General features: G+C 38.6%; 1 protein-coding gene across 22 annotated transcripts in view; it reads right to left on the bottom strand.

Moving 5' to 3' along the window:
- The window catches only part of LOC135099804 (titin-like), an 88,124-nt gene that overhangs the window by 14,622 nt on the left and 57,977 nt on the right, over positions 1-15,525 (bottom strand). For 7 of the 22 annotated variants that reach the window (XM_064002335.1, XM_064002344.1, XM_064002334.1 and 4 more), the window contains 9 exons: positions 13,994-14,147; positions 12,626-12,782; positions 11,284-11,400; positions 10,749-10,956; positions 10,485-10,609; positions 8,939-9,205; positions 4,556-4,706; positions 3,872-4,059; positions 461-700 (listed from right to left, as the gene is read on the bottom strand). In XM_064002335.1, the coding sequence (XP_063858405.1) occupies positions 461-700; positions 3,872-4,059; positions 4,556-4,706; positions 8,939-9,205; positions 10,485-10,609; positions 10,749-10,956; positions 11,284-11,400; positions 12,626-12,782; positions 13,994-14,147 (1,607 nt within the window). The remainder of the gene's footprint in view (positions 1-460; positions 701-3,871; positions 4,060-4,555; positions 4,707-8,938; positions 9,206-10,484; positions 10,610-10,748; positions 10,957-11,283; positions 11,401-12,625; positions 12,783-13,993; positions 14,148-15,525) is intronic. The other 15 variants (XM_064002345.1, XM_064002336.1, XM_064002339.1 and 12 more) reach the window with 9 other exon arrangements.

Below are 15,525 nucleotides of genomic sequence, written 5' to 3'. Positions count from 1 at the left end.
TTGAGGAAATAATGCACGAAAGTTGGGATAGTAAGAATTTAGGACTCGGCTCGAAACTTGAGGATTACATAACTTGGATACCATGAAACTCAGGGTGGCACTGTACATGACTGTGTTGATGAAATATCAGTAATGTGAGTGGCTATTTATGGATCATATTATTAGTCTTGTTATTAGATATGTACATAGTATACTAAGTAAGAATATAACTAATTTCCTTATCTGTTCCTCACTGTGATATTCACTGATCAACCTCATGACATCACAGACTTGCTTCTAACAGAAGGCAAACCAAGTCAAGTGCTGACCACCACTGACAGGTTACTAAAACAATGTCATCAGCTTGATGACCTCATGAGATTTACAGCATTCCCTGTGGAGTAACCTTTGTGTTGCTTTACTTCAAAAATTCTGCTCATCCTGATGACCTAAACACAAATGAAGGATCTCAGGTACTTACCACAAATCTGTTGACCTTGACCTTGGGACGTTGACCGACCGGCTGGGTTGACTCCTGAGCCTTGTTCTCAAACATGGCACGGAGGTTTCGGGCCGTGTCGATAGAGGGCATGCACTCGTCCTCGTCCTCGTACCTCTCGATGCTCTGGTTATATTCATTGTTACGCTCCACCTCAGACTCCCACTTCTCAAATTTGGCACGCAGGGAAGCTGCCTTTTTGGCACTCTGTGAGGATTTAACCTGTGTAGCGGCAAGGAAGCACGGCAATACAGCAGCACAGCAGCACCAGCACAGTGTGTGCGTGCATCAAAGGCAGTGCAGCAGATATTATGCAAATTTTACCATATATAATTTCATATTGTTGTATATTTTGACATCAATGATGTTGCCAGCCACATGTACATAATTCATGCATAACATTAATATGACAGTATTGAAAGAAAGGCAGAAAGTTAAGACATTTTGAATTAGAGGCAAATTGTGAACAGAATGACAATTAGAAAGTAATAGAAAAAATTGAAGGGAAAAACACAGATTGAACAAGCAGCAAAAGCAAACAAGCAAAAAAATACAACAAAAGTAAGAGGCAGATGGCAGTTGGGGAAAAAAAAAAAAAAAAAAAAAAAAGGTGAGTGAAATGTAAGCAGAATCAAGCAATCAAGCAACAACAGCCAAGGGAGGAGAGGCAGTAAGAAAAACAAACATTAGCAATGTTATAAACACTGTGTTGAATTTCCTGATATTGATCAAATATTATTTTTTGAAATATTCTGAAGTATAAGAAATATCAAACATGTACAAGTTATTAACATTTCCTTTTGAAGGATTAAAACTAATATTTAAACAGCACACACTGACAGACATTGTGACAGGTGAGACTTTGTGGTGAACTAAGTCTTCAGTGTGTTTTGTTCACTTGAGACCATCTAATGCCTATCAGTGACATATGGTGCCACTAATTCTTTGACTTGAACTCACATACTATACTTCAGACTATTCCAATTGGCAAACACTAATTACTCAGGACAAAATCAACAATGAGAGAAAAAGAACCACCTAAGACAAAATCAGATAAATTGATAACTAAGGAAAAGGCTGGAGAGTTTTATCAGTATATGATTACTGGGTATTTTACAGATAATGATTAAGTGATTATCATCTTAAGATATTGGATAAAATAAATGAACATGGGTGAAAACATGCTTTGACAGGTGCAGAGAAAACACTGGAAAAAACAAACAAACCATTATGGAAGAGAAAATGCAGTGCTAGTGTACTCAAAATTCTGAACACAAGAGGTGTGGCATCTCCCTCTATTGACTGTACTGGACTAAAATGGTTTTGTTCTCCCATTAAATTGGTGACTAGTGCTTTTATGCTTGAAAATGATCATCCTTTGCAACTAATGGAATCAGCTGTCATGAATGATAATTGTTTTATCTGGAGCTTGCAGAAGATCAAGTCTTCCAAAGATATGCTGTTTTTGAACAAGAAATTCAGCCATTGGAATATACTGAAAAATTCTGTATGCACAGTATAATCTTGTCTTACTATCAGTGTGTCATTAGTGTTTATGTTTGAGTATTCCAGCCACACCCTCAAAGACCTCATCCACATACAGTTTTAGCAACACAGCTTTGAGTGACCTGACATGACAAGTCAAAGATCACATCAATGCACATTTTTCTTAAAACAAGAAAATAAGAAGAACTACAAACTTTTCAAGTGTACCATGAATAATAGCTATGGATGAAATAAAACTGAAATGCTGAGAAAGAAATATTAACAATGAGTTAAAATTGATTTTAGGTCCCAGTTTGGAAATCTTATCTTAAAAATAAAAAAAACTATAACCTCTATGCAAATTATCATTGAAGGAAGTTAAATACCAAGCAAAACCTTCAACTTTATGCAGCAGCTCATGAGAACATTAATCTTGCCACACTTACATAAAAACAACTTGTTTGCAGAATCTCAAAGTTAGTGGAAGCTCATTTTTGACCTATGTCAGGAAAGCTATGAGCGTTTTTTCACAATAAAATGTCTTCACTACAAGAAAATAGAAAAGAAACTGAAAACGAACTAATGAAAGTTGTCTCCATGCTTCCATGAGATGTTATTTCTGAGGTGTAAATCCAACAAATCAGTTGGTGATAGCACACCCCCTGAGTGCATGTTTCATAAATTATTATGATACTTTCCAAGTTTTGTTCATCTGCTCAGTGAACTCAGTTTCCTAAGAAAAAAAGAGCTTTTAAATGTACTGAGAACTTTGAGACTGAAATACCTGGTGAGAAAAAAAATCTGGACTAGTTTGTTCACACTGCAAAGAACAGATGCAGAGCAAAGCTGAAAAGTTGATCTAACTGTAGCAAGACCAGAAGGCCAACAATCCTCCCCTCCTGTGTGTATCAAACTTGTGTTGACTGATAATTACTTTTAAACAATTTATGAAAAGCTTTTAGTTACAATTGCCAACTGAACATGTGAAAAAAAAAGTCTCACTCTAGTAACTGAAGTGAGTGGCAGGACCAGTTGCATGCACGCTCCAAATCTTACCATCACCATGATAAGGCAAATGAGTGGGGCAACAAGGGTTACAAAAGCAGAATATTGAGTTTGTACACTGCGAGTACCTCACCTATACCACTGCCACACCTACCAGCTGCAATGGCAACAATAACAACAAACATATCAGTCATCTCAGATGTACACCAACTTCTGAGTAGCTTTTTTCAAACCTTAACAATAGTAAAATATATTGGGTAAAAAGGTTTTGGTAGTAAAAATCACTTATGTTCCAAAAATAAATGATAAAGGGTCTCCACACCATCCATTAATTTCAAACCTCAAGATATGTAACATGTATACATGTCATATACACATGTGAAGAGAAAAATTCTTCTATTTAAAAACTTTACATAAAAAAAAATTCAGTTTAAAAGAATACAGCATAACCTTAACTAATGGCATTTGTTATAGTAGCTTCAGTTTTCACAGAGTAACCCAAGCTATTTCCATACCACTCAACAATACTTGTATTACTCAAAATTACATCAACAAACACAAGGCAACTGTGTTATCGTGTGCTTACAAAAAATACTCCCAGCACTATTATCATTAATTGAAATTAACAAGTCCTGATAGCTGAATCTCTGTAAAAGTGAGCTACTTGTCTTATCAGAGAAGATACACATGAAGGAGAACATCAAACAAATCATAAGGTTGCACCCTTACATGTAATGAAGTCCTATAGAACTGGACATGGAAATGGAAAGATCTCAGGGCAATTTTAGATGATGAGAGTTCAGACTTGAAGCACTTACAGACATCTGCATTAATTCAACACCAAACATTAAGGTTATGCTGCAGTCAGCTGTACCAAGATGTTACAAAACCTGTCTTCCTTACCATCTCCAGGACTTCATCCTTATACTTTGGCTTCCCATCCTCCTCCTCACTATCTTCCTCCTCACTGTCTTCTTCCTCGCTATCTTCCTCTTCTTCATCAGAATACTCCTCGTCAGAATATTCTTCGTCAGAGTCGTAGTCTTCCTCTCCCTCTGGGGGTGGAGTAAACTGCTTTGGGGGGCGAGGACCTGCATGCCGGCATTGGATTGGCAATGTTATTGTAAAATGTCAGAAAAAAGTAGGGGAAAATAAGAACTTCAGTTCTCCTTCAGGCAAAACAAAAATAAAAAATGAAAATGCCCTAGTTTTGCTTCTATAGTCTACTTACAAGAAGTACACAAATGTCATTCTTAATGTGGACAATTAATACTGGAACAGTGACATGCTAGACAAATCTATACTAGGGTTTGAATGGGAAGACTGCAGTGAAATACACTGTTACACCCTTCTAACATCTAAGAATAAAATTATTTTTATCAGGATAGACTTGGTTCAGGCTGCTTAAATCAATTTCTATCATGCAAAAATTACAAATTCACAAGTGTGCTCATAAGTATATACACAACTGCATTAGGGATGGCACAAGTGTACTCCAGAAAAATGTAAAGAAAACTTGTGTTGCTTTCTGATTCTTGAAAATCCCCACTTTAGAAGATTTCAAGAGTGGCTCCTTGTTATTTCTACCTTTATCAATAATCTCTGCCTGCTTCTCCATCTTCTTGAACTTGGCCAGCAGTTTACGGGTGCCTCGGCAGTCCACCTCGTCTTCATAGTTGTCTGTGCACTTCACCAGGTTGGGGTCTCGGCCAAGTTCAAGTTCCTCCATGTCGATGCCCTGGAAGAGAAGTGTGTTTGCTGTGCTGGGGCGAGTCATGGTGGGGGTAAAGGTGCAGTGACTGGGCTGACAGGTAGTAGTGGAGGTGTGAGACAGGTAGTGAAGCAAGGAGAGGAGGGTTTGTGGAATCAGAGTCTGCAGTCACATCTGGGTGGCTGGTTAGCTACCTTTTATCAACAAAATAATGAAGGTGATTAGTTTCTTATGCTTCACTGTTAGATCAGAAACATCTACTGACAAAGAATGCCTGAAAAAAATAAATGAAAAAAAAATATATACACAAGTAAAAGGGTGTTACAGTTTAACTTGTGACGGGGCTGTGAAATAAAAGGGAGTAGGTGTATCAGTTAGTTGTTGAATTATTACTTGCAAGGAGACTGAGTTACTGGGACTTACTTGGGATAAAAGTATTAGTAAAATAAAAATAAGGTACACACATCCATACACGAAGGATAAATTATGGGTAGGTTGATGTATACAATTATATGACTCCTATTAAAATTTAAGAGCAAAACCACAAAAGTATCTACTCCACTCTTGTGTTCATTTGCAACTGAGAGCAATTATTTATTTGAATTAGCCTCCAGGTATATATTATTTAGTGAAATCTTTATTTAATCTGAATTTTAATTAATTTTCCTTTTATAGGCATATGAAAGATAACATGACAAAAAAGTGGTATACAACATAACAAGAATAAAAGAGTGGTTCAACTATTCACTTGAACTAAAAAAAAATACACAAAAAAATACTGTAAAACAAAAATAAATAAATAAGGGAAAGGAAGGAAGTGAGGAAGGAAGGAATGAAGGAAGGAGATGGATAAAGGAAAAGACAAAGACAAAACATCGATAAAATTTGTACCTGCCATTGTGTTTTCAAAATAAATGTTGGGAAATTAAAGTCTAAAGGGAGAGCCTAAACAGAATGCCTGCAGTTTGTGACCACAATCAAAGGGACCACATCAAATTGGTGTTTTGGTTTCACAAGTTACCAGGGGGAGCACAGGGAAAGAGAAAGAGAAAGGGGGGTTTTGGTGATCTATTAACCAGTGCAACATGTTAGCCTTGTAGACTTCCAAATACCCTTATCAAAGACCTTCACCAAATTAACATCCAACTCATTAGAAAAAAAAAGAAAAAGTCACATTAATAAGGAAGAAAATAAAATGGAGAAACTGAGTTGAAGAAAGTGAACATATAAATACAATAAATATCTGACAAATTAAATAAATAAATGAAATGGGTATAGAATGAGCATGAGGAGGGGTGTGGGTGAAGTGATGGAGAAATAACACTGTACCATATCACAAAGACAAGAGAAAAACGGGAGATAAAAGCAGGAGCAGGATGAATACAAAGGGAAAGATGGAGAGAGAGAGAAAAAAAAAAAGGAAAAAAGAAAGGAGAGAAAAAATGAGGAGGAGGAGGAGGAGGAGGAGGAGGAGGAGGAGGAGGAGGACTAATTTAAGTATAAACTTTGAAACTGAGAAAACACAACAGGATTTACAGTCAAGTAGAACATCAATAAAAATGACAATGCATTCAAAAGTCTGACACAAACAATGCAAAGACCAACATGTCATAAGTGTGTGTCTGTGTAATACACAAAGAACAATTACTGAGCTTTCTCCCCTAAACATCTTGTAGTGTCTAACCAGGATAATTTTTAAATAAAAGACACAAGGTATAAAAGAATAAAAACTACATAGTTATTGAAAAGAGATGGATGTGAAAGAAAATGACAAAAGACATGATGAAAAATAGAACAGTAGTATGGTGAGAAAACACAACAAAAAAATATTCAATTAAAAAAAAAAAACGTAATTTGGTGAAAGCAAGGAATGGTTAAAGAATTCCCTTCATAGATGATGTCTAACTAAAGTGACAAAGATCATAAGGACTGAGGAGTCTTCCTCATAAACTGTTTGCCTGCAATTGACCTGTCCAGTTATTGGCTCAACAGTATCCCGTGTCTCATGTCTCAGTGTTGTCTGCTCATTAGTTCCTCCCTGTTAACTGGTGTTTTCGTGCTGATTACTTCAGGATCATGTGAAATCAGTTTAAAATTACTTATTAGCTTTTGAAAAATGCTTATATGGCTAAAAAAATATTGTGCAATTACTCTGCTCAGTACCACATCTTAGGATATCCTTAAAATTATTATTGACATTATTGCCAATGGGTTAAGTGGGGTGGTATCAAGAGCATAGGTGGTTTGCTTGAAGGTGATGGTAAGCATGGGGTCAACTGGGCATTAGAGGGACAAGCACATCCATTGCACTTCACCTCTACAAGACATGACTGCCTTAGCACTGTCCAATAAAAGTGAAGTGTGGTTATTTCAACGTGAATAATGAGTGAAAACTTGAAGGAAAAAATCTCAATAACAAAAACAAAGTAATCCAGCCTGTTATAATGCACTTACTATAAATTGTTAGACTGAAGTCTAACTTTTATTGCAAACATATCACTCATTCTATTTATACATGTATTATGAAAACTAAGACAACAAAATATAACATAAATGAAAACAAGCAAGCGAACACCAAGTTAAAGAAAAGTGTTGCCTCATTTGCTCATGTCTCCAGTAAAATAAGACATTACTGGTTAGTTTCAGCTTTAAGAGCATTAGACAGCCATTGGGCATACACAAGTATATATTCATACCTCATGGTGTTTGGGAAGTGTCAAGTCAACATATTAGCCTCATCCCTCCCCTGTGAAAACTAGATCTAAGGCGCAAAGCTCATGAGGAAGAGTGACAGTTCCGACGGTCACAGGTTGGCTGGATACTAGATGAGGGACTCCAGCTATGTGGGTTAATGGCCCATCACCACCACAGGGCAAGTATAAGAGGGTGAAGGTTGTCTGACTTCAAGAATAGGTGGAACTAGACAGGTCTAGCTAGTGCCATAGGGTGATGCTAACTCATGAGGGAAGCCAGTGAAAAATGTGATGGCTAAGTAATAAGGGAACTGGTATTGCTGTTTCATGTAGTGATTGCAGTTCAAGTTACTGTATTCAGTCATTGATGAATCAGTCTAGCAAGAGCTTACAATTCTAGGATCAGACATGTGTGACCTGCAGCCTGTGGGACATGTGGTACCTGGTGCACCTTTCCAATGGCCTGCCAAAACTTTATTTCTACTCTACAATAGTGTGTGGCTGTGAATCATTAAGATCACAGTTTGGCAAGCTGACTCTGAAAAGCACCCATCTGTTACAGACCATTATAGTACTGTAAAAAGTTCATGTACATGATATACACAAAACTCTAATACCATCACTACAGTGAAGTGAAAGTGCATGAAGAAATCTTTATCATTGTATTTCTGTTGGCAGTATGGAAAAAAAGACAATACCAAAGAAAACTATTACAATACAAAAAAAAACATCCAGAAGGATAAAACTTAATAATGTTCTAAATTTGGAAAGGGTACTAAGAACAGCTACAGTAACATGCAAATACCAGTTTGGTTGACTCATGAGGCAGGAGACAAATTCTTGGCAAAAATGTCAGATTAATATAACGTAACTTTGCTTTTATACCTCATGCTTCACTATTACTCTTATGTTGCTGTTAAGGCTTTCACATTTGGCATATTTAAAAATTAAAGGTTGTAGTTTACGGTCATACCACAACAAATGCAATGTGTGTAAATGCAATGAAGTTAAGAGATCCTATTTTTGTCTTTGCAGTGGCCGCCAATTAATGTATTTACCTTGTTGTGCTTTACTGGAAAAGAGCTGTATGTGTGTGTGTGTGTGTGTGTGTGTGTGTGTGTGTGTGTGTGTGTGTGTGTGTGTGTGTGTGTGTGTGTGTGTGTGTGTGTGTGTGTGTGTGTGTGTGTGTGTGTGCGTGTGTGTGTGTGTGTGTGTGTGTCCTATTATCCTAAGTGTCTATTATCCTAAAATTAATCTGATGTGAGAGGGAGTCATCACCCATGGTTACATAAAGCAAACCCTCATTTATCTTAAATAATGAAACTCCTTATTGAATGTGATGAGTCTGAATCTGGCCTGTGGTGGTGAGGCTGTGGTGGTGAGGTGCCAGTCTCGTGTGCTACTTCTGAACAGATCTTGGTCCTTCACAGTGAGGGTGTGTGTAGGTTTTTGATCACTCAGACGGACAGGCATGGTGGGTACCTCACAGACAACACAGGGATTGGTGGGTGGGGAGGGGGTAGGGGCCAGGAAAGGGGACAACTCAGTGACCATGGGAAAAATTACCCGAAGCCGGCACACCGCACAATTAAATGCCATGCAACGTTTGGGCAAATGCGTCTTATCTAGGTCTTCATCAACCTGATCCTCTCCATCTGGATCCGATGAGCAGAGGAATAGTTTTTTCCGTCTCTTGGCATCCTCTTTAGCACGTTCTTCATACGTGGCAAAGAACTTAAAGCGATCAGCAAGGGAAGACCTTTCACCTTCTTCCTCATTAGATTCATCTTCATCTTCAAAGATCTGAGAAGTGAAATTTCGAATGCGCTTGCCCTGCAACATACCAGCAACACTCACTGGTTAGAATCTCTCCTGCAGCAGTCCATGCAGGAAGCAAGTCCTGCTGCAAAACATTCATGATGGAAGAACCAGGTCGGCATTCACTGTACTTAAATTGAAAACATATGCATAAATGTGTCTATAATATCCATCTAAATCTGATACCTGTTGCTACAGTCTGCCTCCAGAGGATGGCCAAAACAAAGATGGTCCCCCTTATTCTTGTCCTTGCATTCTCTAATCCTCTCATTCTTCTCTTCCACCCTCTCATGTATGTCAACATATGGCAGGGAGGTCTTCCTCTTGTACCAACAGTACCTATCAATCCTATACATTCTTAGTTACGCCATTTTCTGCTCTTCTTTCCCTGTGGTTAAAACCAACAAAGGATGCTGTGCTTGATTCCCTCAACCACTTGCATTTCATTCCTTTACCTTTACTTGGCATAAAAAAAAATTAGCTGTGAACTTTCAAAACTTTCACCATTCATTCTCTGCACACCACAGGCACTTCTTAAGTAACTCTTATGTATTTGTTCAAAATAGAAAAAAAGATTGTGCTGGTTAGCTATGCCATTTTGATTCCAGATTTATTGAAGCCTTGAAAATTCATGCTTTTACACATTACCTTTTTTTTAGGTGATGAAGTTACTTATCCATAATATTTGTCTTATTTATCCATAAACATCTCTGGTCATTAGAAAAAAAAAAGTGGAAATGGAATTCGAGCAAAGTGCAGGAATCCACTTCATCGCAAAATAAGTCAAACACTACAAATTAAAAAAATAATGGAATTTATGAATATTTGAAATAACTTTCTAGAGGCTTTCATAAACTGGGACCATATGGCATGAATGCAAATTTCAAGATATTTATTTCATAAGCTACCAAGGACTTTTCCCAAAGTACAGCTTCCAAGAATCTGTGTGGATAAGAGACAAATGTTAGAAAGAAGAAACTATAACTACTGATGAGGATGTTCAACCTTTCTTTATAAATACATGAGCAAATAAGCATAGAAAAGATGCAATACTTACAAGCAAGGGACACCAGTGGAATACATCAAAATGAAAGAAACCATTACATTGCCAGGAATTGTACTGCAACATATTCACCATAACGTGATTTATCAGGTCACATAATTAATGAAGCAGTATAATTAATACTAGACAAAAGCCAAAATTTCAGTAGCTTAAAATTTTCATGAAGGGAGATAACAACTTTCATGAAGGGAGATAACAAAGTGGTGGGTGAAGTTAAACAGAGCCACTTACATCTCGGGATAACCTGTTCTCCCGCCGGGCCTGAGCTGAGGAGGCTGGTCGCAGCACCACCTCCCCGCCCTCAGCAACGGTCTTGTCTATTTGCTTGAAGAGATTGCGTGCTTTGCTGGCAGTCTCTGTGAAGTGATGCCATTGTTTAGTAAGTTGCTACTCCTATTTTCAACATCAAGCTTCTGTCTGTTTTCAAAATATATATTTCAAGGATCAATAATCTTAAGGGAGAATCAATGAAGCTTCAATGAACAGCACACAAACCTGCTTCTTTGAAAACTCTATCCACTTCCCTTCTGTCGCCGCTTTCTTCTGAGTCACTTTCAACCACAGACAGGCCCTTTTCAAAACGTTCCCTCAGGTTCTTAGCATCAATTTGACCTTCAATCTTAATCTGTTCTTTGCGTCGAAGTTGACCCTTCTCATCCTCATTGCCACCCTCAAATATTTCCCTTGTGGATATGTTCTTTCCCTGGAATGGCATTAATGGGTATTAAAGGCAGCAAACCCTTAATAAAAGCCATGAATACTCAAAACTCTTCACAGCAGGATATTGTGGTGACAGTGAACAGCTAAGGAGAAAGTTGCATTAACTGCTAATCTCATGCACATTTTAACTTACATGGCTTACAATTAAAAGGTCTTACTTTTATGAGCAAGTGAAAAATATAGAAACCCGTGCATTTTACTTTTAGCTGACATATTCATCCTAATTAGGCAGATTTGCTGTTAATCACACGAATGCAACTGCTGCTTAAATTCATTCTCATATTTCAGATTCCAAGATGCAAACACATACAGCGCACAGCATCTGTCGGAACTTTGCCAGCTCCTGCCTTCGCTTCTTGGTGAGCTCATCTTGACGGTTCTTGCGTGCAAAACCGGCCTTCAGATCCTTCATGCCACTGAAGCTTGCCTGGGAATAGGAGGAAGAAACAGTCACACACCACAGCTTGACAGTGTAATTCTTAGTAATACAGCAAATACAAGTTAATACTCTAGGAATCCCACTAATGTTCTCTTATGGATTGATCAGAGATATTATTTATTGTTTCAGCAGCTCAGTTTCTCAGCTTTTCACAATATTATTATGATATGAATATAACAGTACTTACCATTGATTACTGATTCTATCCTAATTTTAAATAACCAGTATAAGAACCAAGTCTGTTTGTAACTATCTCATCCCATTCCATCTTACTTCCTCTTTTATCTTTTCATTTATTTTTTTCCTTCGTAAGTTTGTAATGCCACCAGTTCCACTGCTCATGCTTCACCCTGTAGCTGATTGTGCCCAAATGATAAGGAATTCCTGGATTAGTAGTGTGAAAGAAAGTGGGGATTTATGTATGATGGCAGTGTGACACATTCCTGAATTAATAGTCTAAAAAAAAAGGTGGCCTATTGTGTAAAAAAGTGGGAACTTCTGTGTGCTGGCAATGTAAAAAATTGATGGATCAGAAGTGTGTAAAAAAAAAAAAAAAAACTGGGATGTGTATGCTGCCAGTGTAAAGAACTCTTAAATCAGTAGTAGTGTGCAAAAATGTGGATGAGAGATTGGGTAAGTGTTCCTGTTATATTTCATTACATAATGCTTTGTACTAAGCAAATGAGCTCTGAGTTTGGCAACTTGCAGACACAGGCTTCAGGTAGCAGCCTCTATGTTGGTTTAGTTTGTATCAGTGTCATATCAGAGGTTTATTTTATTTGTCTGTTTATTTATTATGTAAGAAGCACTCTAACTAAAAGGCTAAAAAAAAAGGGGAGAGAGAGAGAGAGAGAGAGAGAGAGAGAGAGAGAGAGAGAGAGAGAGAGAGAGAGAGAGAGAGAGAGAGAGAGAGAGAGAGAGAGAGAGAGAGAGAGAGAGAGAGAGAGAGAGAGAGAGAGAGAGAGAGAGGGAGGGAGGGAGGGAGGGGAGGGGGTGGCTCCTGAAGTGCTAGTCTCTAAAGAATAGATCCAAAAGGATTATTCAAAATTACGATCACAGTCCTTGTATTCTGCCAGTATTAATATTTCCACCACGAAATATCTCAAGAGCCAGGATGGCTGTGTTCATCCTTAAAAGCCTCCCGCCTTTCCTGCCGCAACCACCCTGAATGTGGCCCACCATCCTTCATCACCACAAGAATCTTCTTACTTACCGCCCGACTCTTCTTGTTGAGTTTACCATCCTCTCCTTCCTCGCCTTCCTCACCGTCCTCTTCCTCATCCTCCTCATAATCCTCGTCCTCCTCATCTTCATCATATTCACCAAGTTCTGAGTTCTCAATGCCGTAGTCATCATCAGACTGCATAAATCTGGAACGTGAAGATTGATGATGTGATGACCACGCCTTACAATGAAATAAGTCTTTATTTATTTTTATTTTTTTTTACTTTACTTTACTACTTTATTTTGAATTTAAGATTATTTTCCATAATCATCACCAATCTAGTCTGTCATTTTGCAAAATATCAAAATAATCACAATGATGTGTGTGTGTGTGTGTGTGTGTGTGTGTGTGTGTGTGTGTGTGTGTGTTCACGTTTAGCTGGCTCGTGTACACTGGTGACGCAGTTGCTGTTATGAGTCGGGTTTTACATAATGGTATTACTATTACCAGACATACCCTCAACACATGCATATCTCAGGAAAATTCCATTTATAACAAGCTTTTTCCACTGATGTCCCTTCAATAGACTTCCATGATAAGATTTTTCCTTAGACGGCAATTATCTTTTAGTCTGTTCACCTTAGTTTTTTTTTTTTTTTTTTTTTTTTTTTTAGTTATTCCATTCGATTCATAATTCTCTCTTGCTCACATATTTTCATCACGCCCGATGCATCATTCGCCTTTTCTGTTTCAACCAGATGCATTGCATGACTAGCTAGTTGACGGTGCTAGTTTCAACTAGCACAGTCAACCTTCTCTTTCATTCCACTCAGGATTTGGAATAGTAAGCAAAATATACAACATAGAACCACAAGCAGCACACCAACTAGATGGTGAGGCCACGGTAACCACCTCCTCGCTGCTGCTTCGGGATTGGCTGGAACACAATGGTGTCATTGTGACGACACGTACATTTCACAACTCAATCACCAAGGGCACGCCGCCCATCACTTGGCACTTCCCAATACATGAATGACACACGCAATAAAATTTTCTTGGTTATTTTAGTATTTCGCAAACTGAAAACTAGATTATTAGTATTTTTGCTGTATATATATATATATATATATATATATATATATATATATATATATATATATATATATATATATATATATATATATATATATATATATACAGAATTAACTAAACATCTATTGCGAAATTTCCGCTTTTTTTTTGAGTAAATAAAACATTTAAAATTATCTGCAATTATACCAAAACAGATTTCGGAAAAAAATAATGACCTACTCTTAAAATCGTACAGTAAACATTCGCTGATTAGCCAGAGAGAGAGAGAGAGAGAGAGAGAGAGAGAGAGAGAGAGAGAGAGAGAGAGAGGCGCAGACCACCAACCTTGCGGCCTTGGTGAGGAGGGACTGCGAGCGCCTCACAGGGATAGGGTCCGGGACTCGCTCCTCCTCTGTTGAGATTTGCTCGAACATCTTGAACTTCTGCTTCAGGTTGGCATGGGATAAATCCTCCAGGCCATAGTCAGGTTTGTTGGTCGCTGTGGAGGGGAACAGTGAGTACTTACTTGGGTTAAGGCATGCATTACTCAACACAAGTCTATTTGTGTTAGGGAATCTACCGACATAACTCGTGTTCAAATTTCAGTGAAGCAATAAGCTCCAGGCGTGATGACGAGAGGTAGATGGCATATTATCATGCTGAAGAGTTATTCGTCTCAAGTCACGTCGTGTACATCAAACTGTTGCTACTATAGATATAGAAACACCTTCATAGTGACGCGGGATGGACGGAGGGAGTTGGGAGAGGGGATGTACTGAATGTGTGGTGTCAAGAAGCTGAAGAACTATTAACAATGGCTCTCCCCTCTTTCACAACCATCACCAGCACCACTAACATCTCTCTCTCTCTCTTTTCTTTTAAGCAGCGCACAGCACCATCACAACACACCAAGATGCACAACTAACCATCATATGTTACCATTAGTAGAAACAAAAACAATAACCCTAAAAATCACGTCTTCCAACTTCGCGACCTCTTAGTCATGTCACGTGTTTGGGTCGCGAGTCTAAATATACTCAGAACAAAACTCCAATGACTGGAGGTGCCGGCCGAGAGACGAGCAGGCAAGAAAGCAGAGAAGGGAAGGATCCACGCAGGCTGCCGCAGGTCGAAGGGGGCCACTCCACAGGCTGTAATCTTGCCCACATAACCCCAGCCTGCTATGAGCCACACTCCCAGGGCTCTCAAAGTTATCACCGCCAATTTTTCTCAGACGCCGCTCGCCGCTAAATATTGCGCCGGAAACGTTAATTAAGCCTCCCTAAATATACAGCAAGGGATTTTTTTTTTTATAATTATTTTGTTATTGTTTTCAGTTTTCTGTTCAGCGTGGGAGTCACGTGTGTTCCAAAGCTTCGGTCGCAGCAAGACAGGAGGAGCACTGATGAAAGAGAAGGAAAGACGGATTGGCAGGAGAGAGAGAGAGAGAGAGAGAGAGAGAGAGAGAGAGAGAGAGAGAGAGAGAGAGAGATTATGCATGAGGCAGCCATCTCTCTCTCTCTCTCTCTCTCTCTCTCTCTCTCTCTCTCTCTCTCTCTCTCTCTCTCTCTTTCCTTCCTCTGCTGTCCTCCTGCACCCCTGCCCTAATCACCACCACCACCACCACCCTGCTGCTTTCTCATGCACGCTAGGGATCCTGAAAAATTAGATTGAGGAATGGAAGTGGACTAGCGAGGAGTGAAACTCCTAAGCTATATATTCACTAATTTCTTGTTGACTCACATAACCAACACCCCTTTCCTCCCGTCCTCCTCTTCTTTCTCCTCCTCTGTCATCGCACACCCCTTTTTCACATCATGTTTCTTGGACAAGACGAGACGAGACAAGACAACACGCATGGCATTCTTATCCTTTGC

This window comes from Scylla paramamosain, chromosome 4, assembly GCF_035594125.1.
Source record: "Scylla paramamosain isolate STU-SP2022 chromosome 4, ASM3559412v1, whole genome shotgun sequence".
NCBI classification, from domain to species: Eukaryota; Metazoa; Arthropoda; class Malacostraca; order Decapoda; family Portunidae; genus Scylla; species Scylla paramamosain.
This window is presented reverse-complemented; position numbering and strand designations above follow the sequence as displayed.